This window comes from Strongylocentrotus purpuratus, unplaced genomic scaffold (genome assembly GCF_000002235.5).
Source record: "Strongylocentrotus purpuratus isolate Spur 01 unplaced genomic scaffold, Spur_5.0 spur5_scaffold_1, whole genome shotgun sequence".
NCBI classification, from domain to species: domain Eukaryota; kingdom Metazoa; phylum Echinodermata; class Echinoidea; order Camarodonta; family Strongylocentrotidae; genus Strongylocentrotus; species Strongylocentrotus purpuratus.
Window position 1 is genome coordinate 45197323 of NW_022145594.1, and position 14790 is coordinate 45212112.

At 35.6% G+C, this 14790-nt stretch overlaps 1 protein-coding gene across 1 annotated transcript in view; it reads right to left on the bottom strand.

The window, feature by feature from the left end:
• Positions 1–8115, bottom strand: part of LOC100892684 (fibroblast growth factor receptor 2) — a 28203-nt gene extending 20088 nt beyond the window's left edge. The window contains exons 1-3 of the mRNA XM_030978831.1: positions 8022–8115; positions 5967–6278; positions 3177–3449 (exon numbers count right to left, since the gene is read on the bottom strand). Coding sequence (XP_030834691.1) covers positions 3177–3449; positions 5967–6278; positions 8022–8115 — 679 coding nt within the window. The remainder of the gene's footprint in view (positions 1–3176; positions 3450–5966; positions 6279–8021) is intronic.
• Positions 8116–14790: the final 6675 nt, after the last annotated feature.

Genomic DNA, 14790 nt, shown 5'->3' on the forward strand with positions numbered 1-14790 from the left:
CCATTGAAAACGAATTCGTTTCATAAAATTATGGAAATACAAGCACTACTTTAAATAAACAGAACTTTGTCATTTCCTGATCATTTTTCCTTATTGAGGTGTCATAAGAAAGGGCAGAAGCTCAACTTTCTAGAAATGTGATTTTCTCTTTTAAATTTAGATACCGTCCGCCAAATGACTTTTTGGCTTCCTCTCTTCAAATTCATTTTAATCACTCATGCATGCAATATACATCATATAGATTGCATTAAATTGAAGAGGAGGATCTAAGCTTTCCAAATATGTGTCATTTATTCATTATAAATGTGACTAAGTTATCATGAAACATCGATAATTATCGGTTCGTTTTCTTCTGAGACGCACTGTATGATCTCGCTATAAATCGCTAACGCTATAATGCTCTACTAGGTCCATGTAAATCTGGCATGGATACTGACAGCAGATTTCAAATCAGCACAAAAATATTTTCTATTTTGTCCAGATATTGAGTAGAGGTTAATTAAATGAAAGCTACATTAGTGTGGGTCCTGCAAAGGTCATTTGAACTGCTTGCTGACTTCAGCCACAATTCTAATTCAACTACATGTGTGTTACTGCATCACGTTCATGTACACACCTCACAACCATGCCTGCGTATGCACGTCATTGCCTCCTCTTATAGGCACACCCGAATTTGGACTGACAAAGGGGAAAGCTGGAGAAAACAAAATCTTCAAATCATACAATTCATCAGCTACATGTATACAAATCTGTATTGTGTTTGACTCTTAAGGCTAACCAAACACGACGGCCCGAATTCACAAAGCAAGGTTTGAGCTCAGACCAAGGTTTGAGCTCAAACCTCCTTTTGTTCTTTACAAACCAGGTTTGTAAAAAACGCGTAAAACGCGTCATATGACGTACGAAAACCAAGGTTTGTCGACAAACCTCCTTTGTGAATTCGGGCCGACAAGTTTAAATTGGGAACCTCTGTCCTATGGATGCACGTGCATGATGCATTCGTGTATGTATTTTTTGTGTTGAGATATGATACTAAGGAAAATACTGTTATTGTAAGTGTATGGTTTTAAAACTACATTCAAAAGTAAAATGTAGGCAAGTCTGACAAGCATGCTAATTCAATTCAAGAATATACGTGCATGTATAGACAGTAATTTAAGTAAAATTTGAAAAAATTTCTTTCAAAATTACCTTGAACTGGGTCTGCCTGTAGCCCTGAGCAGAACATTTAAAGAACAGATTGAAATGTAGATAATTCGTCATTAAGTCACCATAAGAATTTCTCTCTTACAATTTACATCAAGAAACGAACCCTTGCTTAAAAAAAGATTACTCTAAACGTTCATGCATTTGGAGGTAAATTTTCAAATCTGTCTTGCTTTTCATTTTGTGAAAAATTATGTTGAAATTGATTGAATGACGATTCCCTAATTCATTAATCCGTGTTTGGTATGTAAACACAGGCGCGTACGCAGGTGTGGGGGGGGGGGGTTGGGGTTGGAGTTAACCCCCCACCCTTCAGTTTGTGTATATGTATGTTTTTTGAGAACCTACCCCCCCCCCCCCCTTGAAAAAATCAATTACATATACTACTTCCTTGGAAAATACATTTCCAGTAATGGCCTTTACGTTATCATTATTAAAAGTGCATATTGTGACTGTAATGTAACTGTAAGCATTCATTACATTCATTTAAGGATCAGAATCGAATGTAACGGAACGATACTGTTGAGAAGCCAAAACACATTAAAAACTTGTAAAAGTGCAGAGGGAATCTTTTGAGATGTGGTTTGCTAAAAAGATTGAAGTTGAGAGAGATAGAGAGAATTGGGGAGGGGGCAGGGAACGTACACCATTCTTTAAAATATGGCAACCTATGAGGATGCATATTTAGTTTAATGGGCACATAAGGCGAAAAACTAATCATCAAATTATGTTATTTTCCTCTCACTCAGAATGGGCAGTTTTTTCAATCCCAAAAGGAAAAAGTGTCATCGCTCAAGGGTGTATGCTCTTTTCATCCCAGAAATAGGTTTTCGGTTATGTACCCTTATTTATGCGTGTAATACTAACGTTTTTTACTAAAATCTGGCAGAAATGGATTCTGGGGCCCGTTTCATAAAACTTGTTATCTGTAACAACTGCTAAATTTCTATGACAAATTTGCTCTCAGCTAATCACATGCCATGATTTCAGTAGCTTATAACAGTAGCTTGTAACTTGTTATTGATATCAAGTTTTATGAAACAGGGCCCAGACATTAGATTTTCAAAGCCATGTTGTTTCTAGGACAAATTAAATTGTACAGTAAATTTCACTTTTATTTGAGATCATACTTGTATGTAGAATTGAACACACAACCACACACACACATCCACAGTTGAAAATATGAATGCAATTAATGAATGAGCAAAGAAAATTGGCGGGGCTTTACAGCACGTTAAAAGTAAAACAAAGTTAAAGGAAATTTTGAAAATATGGTGGATAGTGATTCCTTACAATTTTTGATATATTTGGATGCCCATGTTGATGTATTATAAGCACTAAAAAAAATTGCCATTAAAATACTTCTGCTTTCGAGAAAAATTGAATATACAGATTTACCGGTGCTCCCGGTAAATTTTGTTAAATTTCAAATAGCGCTTACGGCCATACAATGCTAGCTGCGACCATAAACATCTCAGAGTATGTAGTTGTGATATATAATTTCCAAACGGAAATAGCTAATCGGTCGATTTTAGTCAAGAAACATTGTTTTATAGCTTAATTATTACTTTGACCTTGAGAGGGAGCTTAACAAAATGAAGAGTTTAATATTTACAATTTCATAACTTTAGACTAGATTTCGACCGCGACAACGATCACTGAATATTGTAGGATCGTATATGCTTCCAATATGTTCATTTGAACCAAATTCATGACCCCAAACCAAAACTTTGTATTACCTTTAACACAGAACACCTTAACGAGAGGGCACATGGCCTCGGAATCTTTTTTTAAATGCATTTACGTATCACTAGACAGTGTACAAATATTTTTTTAAAGAAAATAAATAATTGAAAAAGATCAAACTAATACCGGAAATATGTTATAGATGTATATCATGCATTTCGTACTGTATCAAAAAGTCAATTACAGCTTCAAGTACATGTACATGTATAAGCACTATCACTTACTGGTTGGGTCAAAACTTCTTGGTAGACTTGTCACATTTCCAAGATAATTCCCTGCTACGCAAGTAAACTCTGTATAGAGGTCGAATTCTGATTCTGGAACAACCACAAAGTTGACACCCGTTGAGGATTGATGTATCAGAGTATCATTGGAGAGTATATAAAAGTTCCTCGTGCTTGGCACAGGTTGGTCTGCAACATCAATGTCACATGACACTCTGAGGCCTGGATCAAGGAACTGGAATCCAACCGTTAAAATACCAGCACTGGGCTCACCTGAATTAAAGTAAACATGGAACATTAAATTATGCACTGATGAGATAACTATAATTATTCACAATTATTTAGAAAAATGTATCCATTCGGAGAGCGACTGTAAAAATTTAAAATTTGCTCCTTCACATAAAACAAATTTTAAGAATAGTTCACCGAAAAATGTATACTTAAGCCAACAATCTATCTTTTAGCTTGCTGCCTTTACAATGTCCAATGTTATCACCACATATGTGGGGATATATATTTGAGGTTTGGGAAAGAGAGGGTAGAGTAGTGAAAGAAATACATCTGAACTTGTTCAATCTTGTCAATATTACATTGAAACTTAAATTGTTAGAGGTACACAATCTGTTGCACGGCAATTGGCTATTAAAAATAAAGTTTCCTAAATTGATGAATAAATCCAAGTTATACTGAGAAGAATTATTAACATTGTCGTGTGGAGCAAAAAGGTCTTAACATTTAACATTATATATCGAATGAACATTCTTCTGGCTCCAAACAGACAATACTGGTACATGTATGTAAGAGTAATCGTTTCTATAAATTACTACAAACAATTTTGCTATAGTTTATCTCAATTTTATTTCAATAGTTTATTATTCTGTTCAGTAACAAATTTCAACTAGAAATGCAATCGTGTCACAACGATATGCGTGCAATGACGCCGTGTTTCTACGTGTCGAACGAAAGAGCTTCTCTCGGACTATCCAGAGCAATTTGTACGAAGTCTTTAGCTTCTGTAATATTGGAGACAGGTAGGGCGAAAGAAAGGCCTCAATAGTGACCTTGATGGGATGGTAGTGACTATGCCTACGATGTTTGAAAGAAATTGGGATAGGGGAAAGAACCTAGAAAGGGCTCGCAAGCACTACGTGCAAAAACAAATGGGATTAGTTGCATGTTCGTCATTGCAATCAAGATCGTTCTAGGGGTCAAAAGCGTGAACCCGATTTGCCCCCATAGACAATGCGTGTAATGCATGGGCGGAAAACGTACAGGATCTGTATTATGACCGGAGTTAAATTGTTTTTTCTCTCTCTCTTTATGTCTCTTTATGGGCCGTATATGGTATCATTGGAAAGAGAATTTCATGGTCGTTATTGTAAACTACTCTCTTTTTTTATATGATAATCCTATCGAAACATGTGATGTAAAATAGATTTAAAGGACAAAATGGCGTCTTAAATGGCCCCCTTGACCAATTTCAAAAATCCGGCCAAGAGGTGCCCTGCGTATTGCATCTCGGAATGTCATTGCAAATTTTCAAGGAAAAAAAAGGATGTTTAGGGGGCGAAAAGTAGTCTGAAAAAATGACGTCATGGCCGATAAGTGTTATAATCGGGCGGAATTCGTATAGTGACCCTTGTTCAAATGCGATTTACTCACAATTTTCTGTGTAAACATATACCATACTTGGTATCATTTGAAAGGGCACTTCATTGCGGTCAGTTTGACACCATTGTCATCTGCACGCAATGTACTGCACGCATTAAAGGCGCTATTACGTAATGCATAGCAAATTCATCATTTTTGGCGATAACTTTGCAACGAGGGCATTACAATTTATTAAACTTGGCAGACAGTTGTCACGTATATGGATACATATGTGTGCCAAGTTTCATTGGTGTAGGTATAAAGATCGCCATTTTAGAGCAAGTTTAAGTTATTTTTGAATTTTCTTGAAAATGGCGAATTTGGAGGGCATTTTTCTCAAAGTCAGTCAGTGTAAGGGTATATAATTTTGTATATGGCTGGAAAGGGCATATCTTCAAGTATCTAAATCCAAAAAAGGGTACGGATTTGCCAAGCCATAATGGAGATACGGCCATAGAAAGAAAGCCAATTCCCAGAACTTTAGAGGGCGCTATTTATGTTTTGCAAAGCCATTAGAGCGTGAAATTTGGCATGGCTATGTGCAATTATGAGATAAAGATACTGTGAGATTTAAATACAAAACGGAATTTATATGAGAAAGTTATGGCAGTTTTAGATTTTTAGGGGTTCATTTTTCAAGAATTTGAGAGATTTTTGACGGAGTCAGTTTCAGATTTAAATTTTGAGTACGAAGATGGCATTTTGAAGGTCAAGTCATATGTCGCAGATGAAAGAACATCTCTTTGATTTTCTAGAGGAATTTGTTAGAAGTTTGTAGGATCTAGGATAGTGGAGATAGGAAGGAAGAAAGAAAGGCCTTAAAATGGACCAGAAACGGACAAAATGGCGCCTGGACGGTCATGCATGACTGATTTCGAAAATCGAAAAAGTAGGTGACCTTGATGAGATGCTAGAGATGATGCCTATGAAATTCGAAAGGAAAAGAACATAAGGAAAGCACCGAACGAGGAATCACAAGCACCATGTGTAAAACGAATGCGATTTTCTGACGAGGAATATAATTATAAGGAGGAGAAGATTAATGGGGCAGAATGTGAACGAAAACAAGGCAATGACGAAGGTTCGTCATTGCAAATATGCAAAGTGTTATCATAAACAGTGTTAAGTCACTAAACTTACTATGCATAGGAAGAGTAATTGTTTCTTCTCCATTGAGGTCAGGTACTAGATGACCGCTGATGACACATTTCACTGTTTGACCATTATTGTTCTGACTGGTAGCTTGAAATGTGCAGACACTCTCCTTACTAGATAGACCTGATCCAGCTGGAATAGGCGTTTCTACTGGATTATCACAAGGTGAAGGACCATCATCTAACATCCATGTGATTGTTTCATCTGGTCTACCTCCTACAGCTTCACATGTTGCTACGTACATGTCACTGTTGTTCTCTGTTGTACTTTCTACTGACAGTGACCGTGTCGATTCGACTGCAAATCAAAAGAATGAACACAATTTAAAGGTGTTATAAGTAACAAATTTGGAACATTACTAAATCGTGACGATGAAATTTAAAGGCCTTTACCTATCATTGAATTGTGTTAATAAATCTGACTTGAAAATGCTACAAAACAGGTGAAGATGTGCACCCCAATCCCCATGTGTACTTCAGGGTAAATTACTCCCACCCCCCCCCCCCCCCCCCTCTAACCCATTGTGTAATGACAACTTCGGTGATAATAAAACATAAATGTATTGATCTAGCCATCTCTTAAAGGTACTATGTCCCTTTTGCAGCCAACCTCAAATGCTGTAGAACATTGCAGGAATTATGAATATGTCATGTATGTCCTATCTGTGAAATTTAAACGTTAGCAGTGTCCTCATATTCAAATTATGCAAGGAAACCCGTTTACTTGCTAGACTTCACTGTCAGACACTATTGAGTGACTGACTGGCTTTTTTTCTTCTTTGGTAATAACATACATGAAAAGAGTTGTAAAGGGTACATGAGCATTTGTCTACATCAATAACCCACTTCTTGTGATGGCCAAGATTAAACTGATTGAATCTTTGCGCAGCATAAAACGTAAGACCATTCGGTACAATTGTCTGAAAATCAAGACTATTACTTTTGGGCTCTAAAGCCCTAAAGTCGATTTGACAACTAATAGTCGTTATTTTCCCACTTGAAGACATTTTCAAGCCTCACCTTTTTTAGGGCAGTTCTAAATTAGTATTATCTTTCAAATGCAGTTGGAATTTAACTTTTTCATTTTTTTGGCCTGCAAATGGGACATAGTACCTTTAACATGTAGACATGCTTAGACTTTTCTAGACTATTTCCCTAGGAGAAGGGATGTAGATACTTGAAATATAAGGCTACTATAAAAACCAAACACTTTTGCGAGTTCTGAATGACAAGACATTTTCATGGCAAGAATTTGTTTGCGCATCGCAAACTTTTAGTCTTAGATTTACTGTGATTCAACTAATTCGCAACATGAAACTTTCCCGAAATGAACCACTTATGAAATTTACAAACTTTTCATCGTATCATGCACAAGAATGTTTTCTGGTTTTAAGTAGTTTCGCATAGTTGGTACGTAACGCAACATATCCATGCTGTTTGTAGGCACTGTGACTGCACAAATTTGGTATAGCAAAATAGATTTGAGTGAAGCTATACAAGTATGCCATTTGTAAAGAGATATGTAGGATCTCAAAAATATTGATAATCTCAGTTTCTTTCTCTTGGTTATAGGCCTAAAATAATAACATATCTCAAAATGAATCACCAAGTATGCGGACTTGTTTTACTAATATGGCTGTCGCTGCTAACAATCTGCTTTGATGATGGTTACACGTACATTTATGTATCACACATGTAGGCCTTCAATGTACATGTATATGCTCACCCTGGTAAAATAGTAGAATATTTGTTTTGTTTTGTTCCTTTTCTTTTGTGCCTGATTGCGAAACGAATGCGGCTAATTAGTGCCTGCACATGAATTATGCATTAGTCATTGAGATTTGTACATGTACAGTGATGTAGCCAAAAACTCTGAATGAAGAGTGACATACATCGCAGAGACAGAAAATAGGATTGTATTATCATGGCGTACATTATACACTCCAATTTAAACTAACAGATGTTTTCTTATAACTCTTATGCCATGGAAACTATATTAACATTCAGTAAAACAGATTGTTCAAAGATTTGTATGACCCACCTTCTACTGTAAGTTCTGCCTCATCAAAGTTTCCTGCTCCTTCAGTACATCTATATTGTCCTTCATCTTCAATCAGAGTAGAAGTGATTGTCATAGTGGATGTATCCCCATTTTCTGCTACATCAAAATTGATATATTTTGGCAATACCAAGGGATCGTAAGCCACTTCCCCGGCAAGGAAGATATTAAGACCTGTACCCAATGAAAAGTCTTGCCATAAAAACACATATGGCGATGGTCCTCCAGTACAGGTGTAAACTGTATCAGTCCTTTGCTCTATTGCACCGGCAGGAGGACCTGTCAGAGTCACGGTTTGGCCGTTCGAGAATTCTGTGATCTGAAGGAATAAAGATAGGTTATTGAAATATTCGTTACTAAAGGGGTGATTTAATGCAGCAAACCAGTTTCACATGCAGGTTTCGGAAAGCGAAGAAGATTTAAAATTATGCCCCTTCTGAATTCATAATTTCGTTGGAAACTCCTACTATTAAATGAGGTTACCAGAATGGTTTCACATTTCATTGTTCATAAAAATTGAATTTTCGTTATAACTATCAACTCTTGCATAGATGATGTGAGCTGAAATGACTATTTTCACTTCAAATCACGTTAATTTGTTTTTCTTGTTTTACGTCATTACCGCTTATAGTTTCCAAAGAACCAATATTTGAATATGTTAATTTAATAAAGAAGACGTTTGCTCATGAATTCCATTTATTTACAAAGAGTCCATTTATATTCTGTTTTACCCTTTGAATAACCTGCCGGGAGACTTTCGAACAGAAAAAATATATATCTTGGCAGTATTGTGCGAGTTTTGTTTTGTTTCCTAGAGGATTAATGTCTCCTGCTCAATCTTCTAATTTGAGCAGAAGAATAATCATAGTAACACTTACTTTGTTATGGAACTTATTATTTTGTTTTACTCATCAAAACGCACTACATAAGGTATCAAAATTAATTACTGATGTGGAAATATCACTGCCCGTATAAAGGCAACGAGGTGTCCGAACGTGAGGTGCCAGTTATATTACACGAATATTGGTATTTTACAAATCTTATCGGGACTGCATGCAGCCCCTCCCAGCCACCTCCTCATACGTCAATGTTAATACTTTATTTATCTGTTTTATGATTATAAGACTTCACAAGAAAAAAATAGACAAATAATGACTCGGTTTTCTCCTTAAAGTTACTTAGTTATGTTTTATTGTAAGCACTTTCAGAGTAATTTTGTGATGACATTTAAAACGTTTATATAAGCGCCTTGAGCACCACCTGGTGGATACGTGTGATGTCCTATTCAATTCCTACATTTTCTACAATGAAAATTCCAATTTTGGCAAGACATTAATCCACGTTTGCCACACGCCACCCAGTGAGATTAAATGGGTACCTGGCAGGAATTAGTTCCTTAAAATGTGCGAGCGCTGTATTATGGCAGCCGTGTGAAAGCCTGGGTAATAATAACGGAGCGCCATAGTATGGCATTGTGCCAGAAGTGAGCGCTATGAAACCATACATACTCTGTATGCATGTGTCTATAGTTGATTGGTAATAATATTTTGTATTGTTTTCAAATCGCAATTTCGCAAACAACTTACCAGCATTAAAAATCCAATAAAGTGCAAAATGGCTCTCATAAGTTGGATATCCATTTTAGAGCTGGCTAGTCGACTTCTGCAAATGACCAATCATACGATTTGTTTGTTAGGTGGGTTAATAAGACAGGAATGTAAACGAAGTGCTCAGACGTTCATTAGCCTATAAAGCTAAAGTGGAAGTTCAATACAATCAAGACCCGCACTGAAAGTTAATCAACATCCAAATGTTATAGGGCCTTCTTGAGGTGTCGTGGTCGAGTGGATAGGTCACCGGACTGTCGATCACAAGGTCCGCGGTTCGAGTCCCGCCGCGGCACTAATGTCCTTTGGCAAGACATTGATCTACATTTGCCACACTCAACCAAGGTGATGTAATTGGGTACCTGGTAGTAATTTATTCCTTGAAATTACAGAGCGCGTGACAGCTGCTCTGCTAAAGCCAGGGTAATTATGCTGCATTATTGTAGAGCGCTTAGAGACTTCTGATAAAGTAAATGTTAGGCGCTATATATTAAGCAAATACAATTATTATAGGTCTATATATAATGTAATGTAAACTATAACTGAAAAATATAATGTTGGACCCAACATCAACCATCTGAATCTGTATGGCTGCTTCATTTTGTTAAAGAAATCACTGTAATGTTTCCGTTTTAGACATGTTTTGTTTTCTCTTATAGAAGAATTTACTATCAATTATAAAGAAAAAATTATGCGTTATCGATTCAGAGTCCAAAGAGTTACAAAATGTTTGATTTGATGGATTGAAATTATTTTAGCTATGTTTACTCACCTGTAGCCTGTCTTGAGCTTACACAAACGGATCACAGCAACATAGGTTTATTATTCACTTCAACGGATATACTCGATGCTTGCTGGAGATATGTTACATTCTGGACAGCCAACTGCCTTATCTACCAATGCTGCTGAGCGTACATGCCGCGGAAGCAGACCGATACTGTTTGAGGATGTATTAACACTGAGGGCGGTATAGAGCTATACTTTTTCAATAACTACACATTATAGAATGAAGGAATCATGGTAATAACAGGCCTACTGATGTGACTACTTTGGGTAAATAAGACCGTTGATGTTGAGCAACAGTATATAAAACTGATTTTCTTTTTTTTACCGCTCTTCTCTCGTGGACTAAATCAATTACCTCCTTCATAAATGATAGAGGCTAATTTAAGTTCATGAATTTTACATAAATAATCCGATGTAAATACCTAATCCACATAACTCATTTCCTAAAATATTGCCAGTCCGACTATAGCTGTCGGGTGAAGCACTCAGAGCCCCCTTGACAGATCGCAAAGCAGGGTCGATTTCACCTCAACTACCCCATGCACCAAACTTTGTTAGTAGGACGTACTGTAACTTGTCATTACTCAACCAATTTTGGCAAATGTGGTATCATTTTTCTTATAAAAACATTCCCCTTCTCCTGGAACCAATCATATTTGCCCCAAATTATGACTAGTAAGCGTTTTCTTTTATGGATCACCCTGAGTAGCAGTGTAGGTCCGTTCTTTAGGTACATGATTGGGTTGGGGGAGGGGTTGTGCACCCGAGATTAGATGGAACGCGAGTAGAACGAGGTTGTATTATCTTCTTTCACGTTGCTCTCGCTTGTTCATTTTTGGAAGAGAAAGAATCTTTCCTACATCTCTCTTTTTCTTGATTTCACCATTTGACGGGACAGACCAAAAACTGCTGAACGGTGTATTATTGTAAAATAATACAAATAAATTATAAAATGTTGAAGTAGATATTCATTGATTTTAAAAACTAAAAACTAACTTTATTTTCATTATTGCAAAGTTGAAACCTTGATTCGACAAGGTTTTCAATGCTTGGAAACATTCGAAGTAATGATTATTATAAATTACAAAACGCTTAAATACAGCCCCGGCATAGCACCTGAAGAGCTCTCCGAACGCTGCTGAGATGTGTGAGATCACAGTATGGACATGATTTGCACAAGCAGACGATGTTCCATGACATCTCACACATTTCTCTTACTTCACTACCGTCAGGCTAAATGTATATATATATTGCCTCACTCTAAACCCCGCGCATGGTTTTATTTTGATGACAAATGCAGCGATACAAAAATAAAGGAATCTGTCGCTTGTAAACAAAATAACACGCCATTGTATATTCAGCTGCACACACCGCGGTATGTTTGGCGTTTCAAGAGGGAACAAATGCCGTCCTTAATATCATTCCGGGTTTTTTTCAATTTGAAAGTCTGATTTCCTTGATTGTTAATTAACCCCTATCCTGTGTATTTTCAAGCAAAAGACTGTAGTTATCACAATCGGGTCATATCCCATTTTGAATGGTTTGACATGCCATTATATTTATATAAAGTCATTATAATTTGACAAATAATAGCTTTGCAATTATGTTCATTCTTTACGGGATGTCGTCTGCTTGGGCAGTATCGGTACATATTGTGACGACATTAAAACATCGTTATTTTTCTGGCGAATCTCTCAGCTGCTATGGAGGTGGTTATATATTTTTTTTTTATAAATCACCCGATATGTAGTTGACCTAAAACTTGTACGATGGCCATCTGTTAGCTTACCAGTTTCTAGTGATACATTAGTTGACATATTTGTGATTTTCTTTGAATTTCACCTTTAATATAGAATTAAACAACTCCCTCATCGCTCGTCCGACTCTCTTTCTCTCTCTCTTCCATTCCGTTTATAACTTTTTTTGTTCTTCTTGATAGGGCCTCTTCCATTATATTCATGCCTCTTACCGCGTTTCAAATGTTCTCCTGTGTAGTGCGGGATTATGATAAACCAGCTTTTTGTAAGCTCCTACATAAATTCCATATGCCCTCATTCTTATTCAGGTTATGTATTCAACTTGTATCAATTAGTGTGCATTTTGTGTTACGTTATCCATAAAATAAGTATGTAAAGACAATAACCCTTTTTTTTCCTTCTTTTTTGTAAAATGAATTTATTGATAAATATATGCTTTTGAACAAATCAAATAATCATACACAATCAATTGAAATAACATCGTAGCATCTTAACATAGTTCAAATAAAACATGTTTCGTTTTCTTGAATAACAGTGTTTTCAAAAATGCATAGCTTTTTTGTTTTACAGTTCCTTTCGATATTTAATCGGTTGTGGATTAATCTTTTGAAAATACAAAGAATAGAGTCTTCATGAAACATGGGTTTGCGATTTTCTGCTTGCATAAATGTCCAATAAACTGCGTATTTTGCATATATGATAAGAAAATTTAAACTTTTAAATATTTTGTATTTCAAGTTATAACCTTCGATTAAAACGAACTTGTCAAAAGAAAAATTAACATTGTAAAGTTTTCGAATCATGTCTCCAAATTTTAACCAAAACAATCTTGTGTGCTTGCATTTTACAAATAAATGGAGATTGTCGTGTAACTGATCATCATATAAATATAAGGGATTGTTACACAATTTCCATTTGAATAAATTATACCTATTTGGTAATAAGTTGTGTAATAACTTAACATTGAATTCTGATATTTTGTTTTCTTTCATCATAGCTTGTAAATTAAATGACCATATGACTTTTCCAGACAATTTGTTCTGTACTATTTAACATTTCCTCCCATTTCTCTTTGATTTGAGGTCTAACAATTGAATGAATAGACAACGTAGAGTAAAAATACTTCGACTGTCGTTTAGTGTTAACATTCATTAAAACATTTTTCATAACACCTTCATTTTCTTCTTGTTTCGCGTCATATACATGTACCTGTCTTAACATATTCTGTTTCCAAACTTTGGGAATCTCATTTACTATGATGTAATATTCTTGAAGCAAAGAAGCATGTTTTTTCTCAAGTCTTTCTTCAATTTCTCTCAAAGACATAAATCTAGAGTTTGTTACGACATCATTAATTTTCAAAAGGCCTACATCGAACCATTTTCTAATAAATAATACATTTTTGTTATGATCTCTTATATTTGAGTTAAACCATATGTTTTCACTTCGAACATTAGTACATTGTAAATCAATTGGCGTCTTACTTTCTACTATCTTTTTAAAGTCAAACCAAGTATATACCATATTCTTGTAATATTAGGGCATTTTTATATTCTTTAAACAAAACTTCATATCATCTTTTGTACATTTACTATTTAACAAATATTGTAAATTGCCCACTTTTTTATAGAAACCATCAATTATCTTTTTCCACTTTGAGTTTTCGTGGGAGAAGTAGTGCAATATCCACTTTAATATAAAACTTTGTAACAGAACATTCAAATCAACCATTTTTAATAACCCTTGATTATTTAAAAACAGACCAATGAAACCTAAATAGAATCATCTCATTTATCGGATTTAGTTATCTCAATAACTGCCAATTACACGTTTGGCATCAGCAATATCTTATTCAATAAATCTTAAATAATTATGCTAGACTTTTGATAGCCCTAGTCAGTAAAATGATACTACTATTAAGTGAGTAGTACGTTTTAAATGTAAAGATGAAGGTTCAAACTAGTATAGTATAGTGTGATGTAAAGGATGACCGAAAAAGAAAGAGGAGGGGCGAATAGTGGAGAGAGATAGTGATAGATGGATTGAGAGAGAGGGGGGGAAGAAAGGTAGACGGGAAACAGAGGAAAAGAGAGGGAGAGAGAGAGAGAGAGAGATAGAGAGGGGGGTTGATGACATGAAAAAAGAAAGGAGAGGTAAGTGGTCATCCACATACAACAATACTATGAAATAACACAAACATTGGCAAACGTTGCAAGGTTAATTAGAAGAAGAAGAAAAATCGACAAGAAATCATGAGAATGTGCTGCTGTATGTTTGAGATCGGTAACTATAACCTTGATATTCGCAAATTTCATGTCTTCTAGAATAGCTGCACCTCTAGACATTGTAAACTTATCCTTTTTAAGTAACTATTTTACAAATCTCTACCAAATGATCTTGAAAGAAAAAATAATTTTCAAACAGACATATACTTGATGCGATCTAGCCTGATTCATCATTCTTGGCTAAGTTTAATACTAGTTAGTCCCTCTAATGTCCCTATACTATCTCCATAGTCCCAGTCAGCTCGGATCCAACCATTGTACAGTGTACAAGATGTAAATGTATTGTAGGACCGCTGCACATCCGAACAAGTCAATT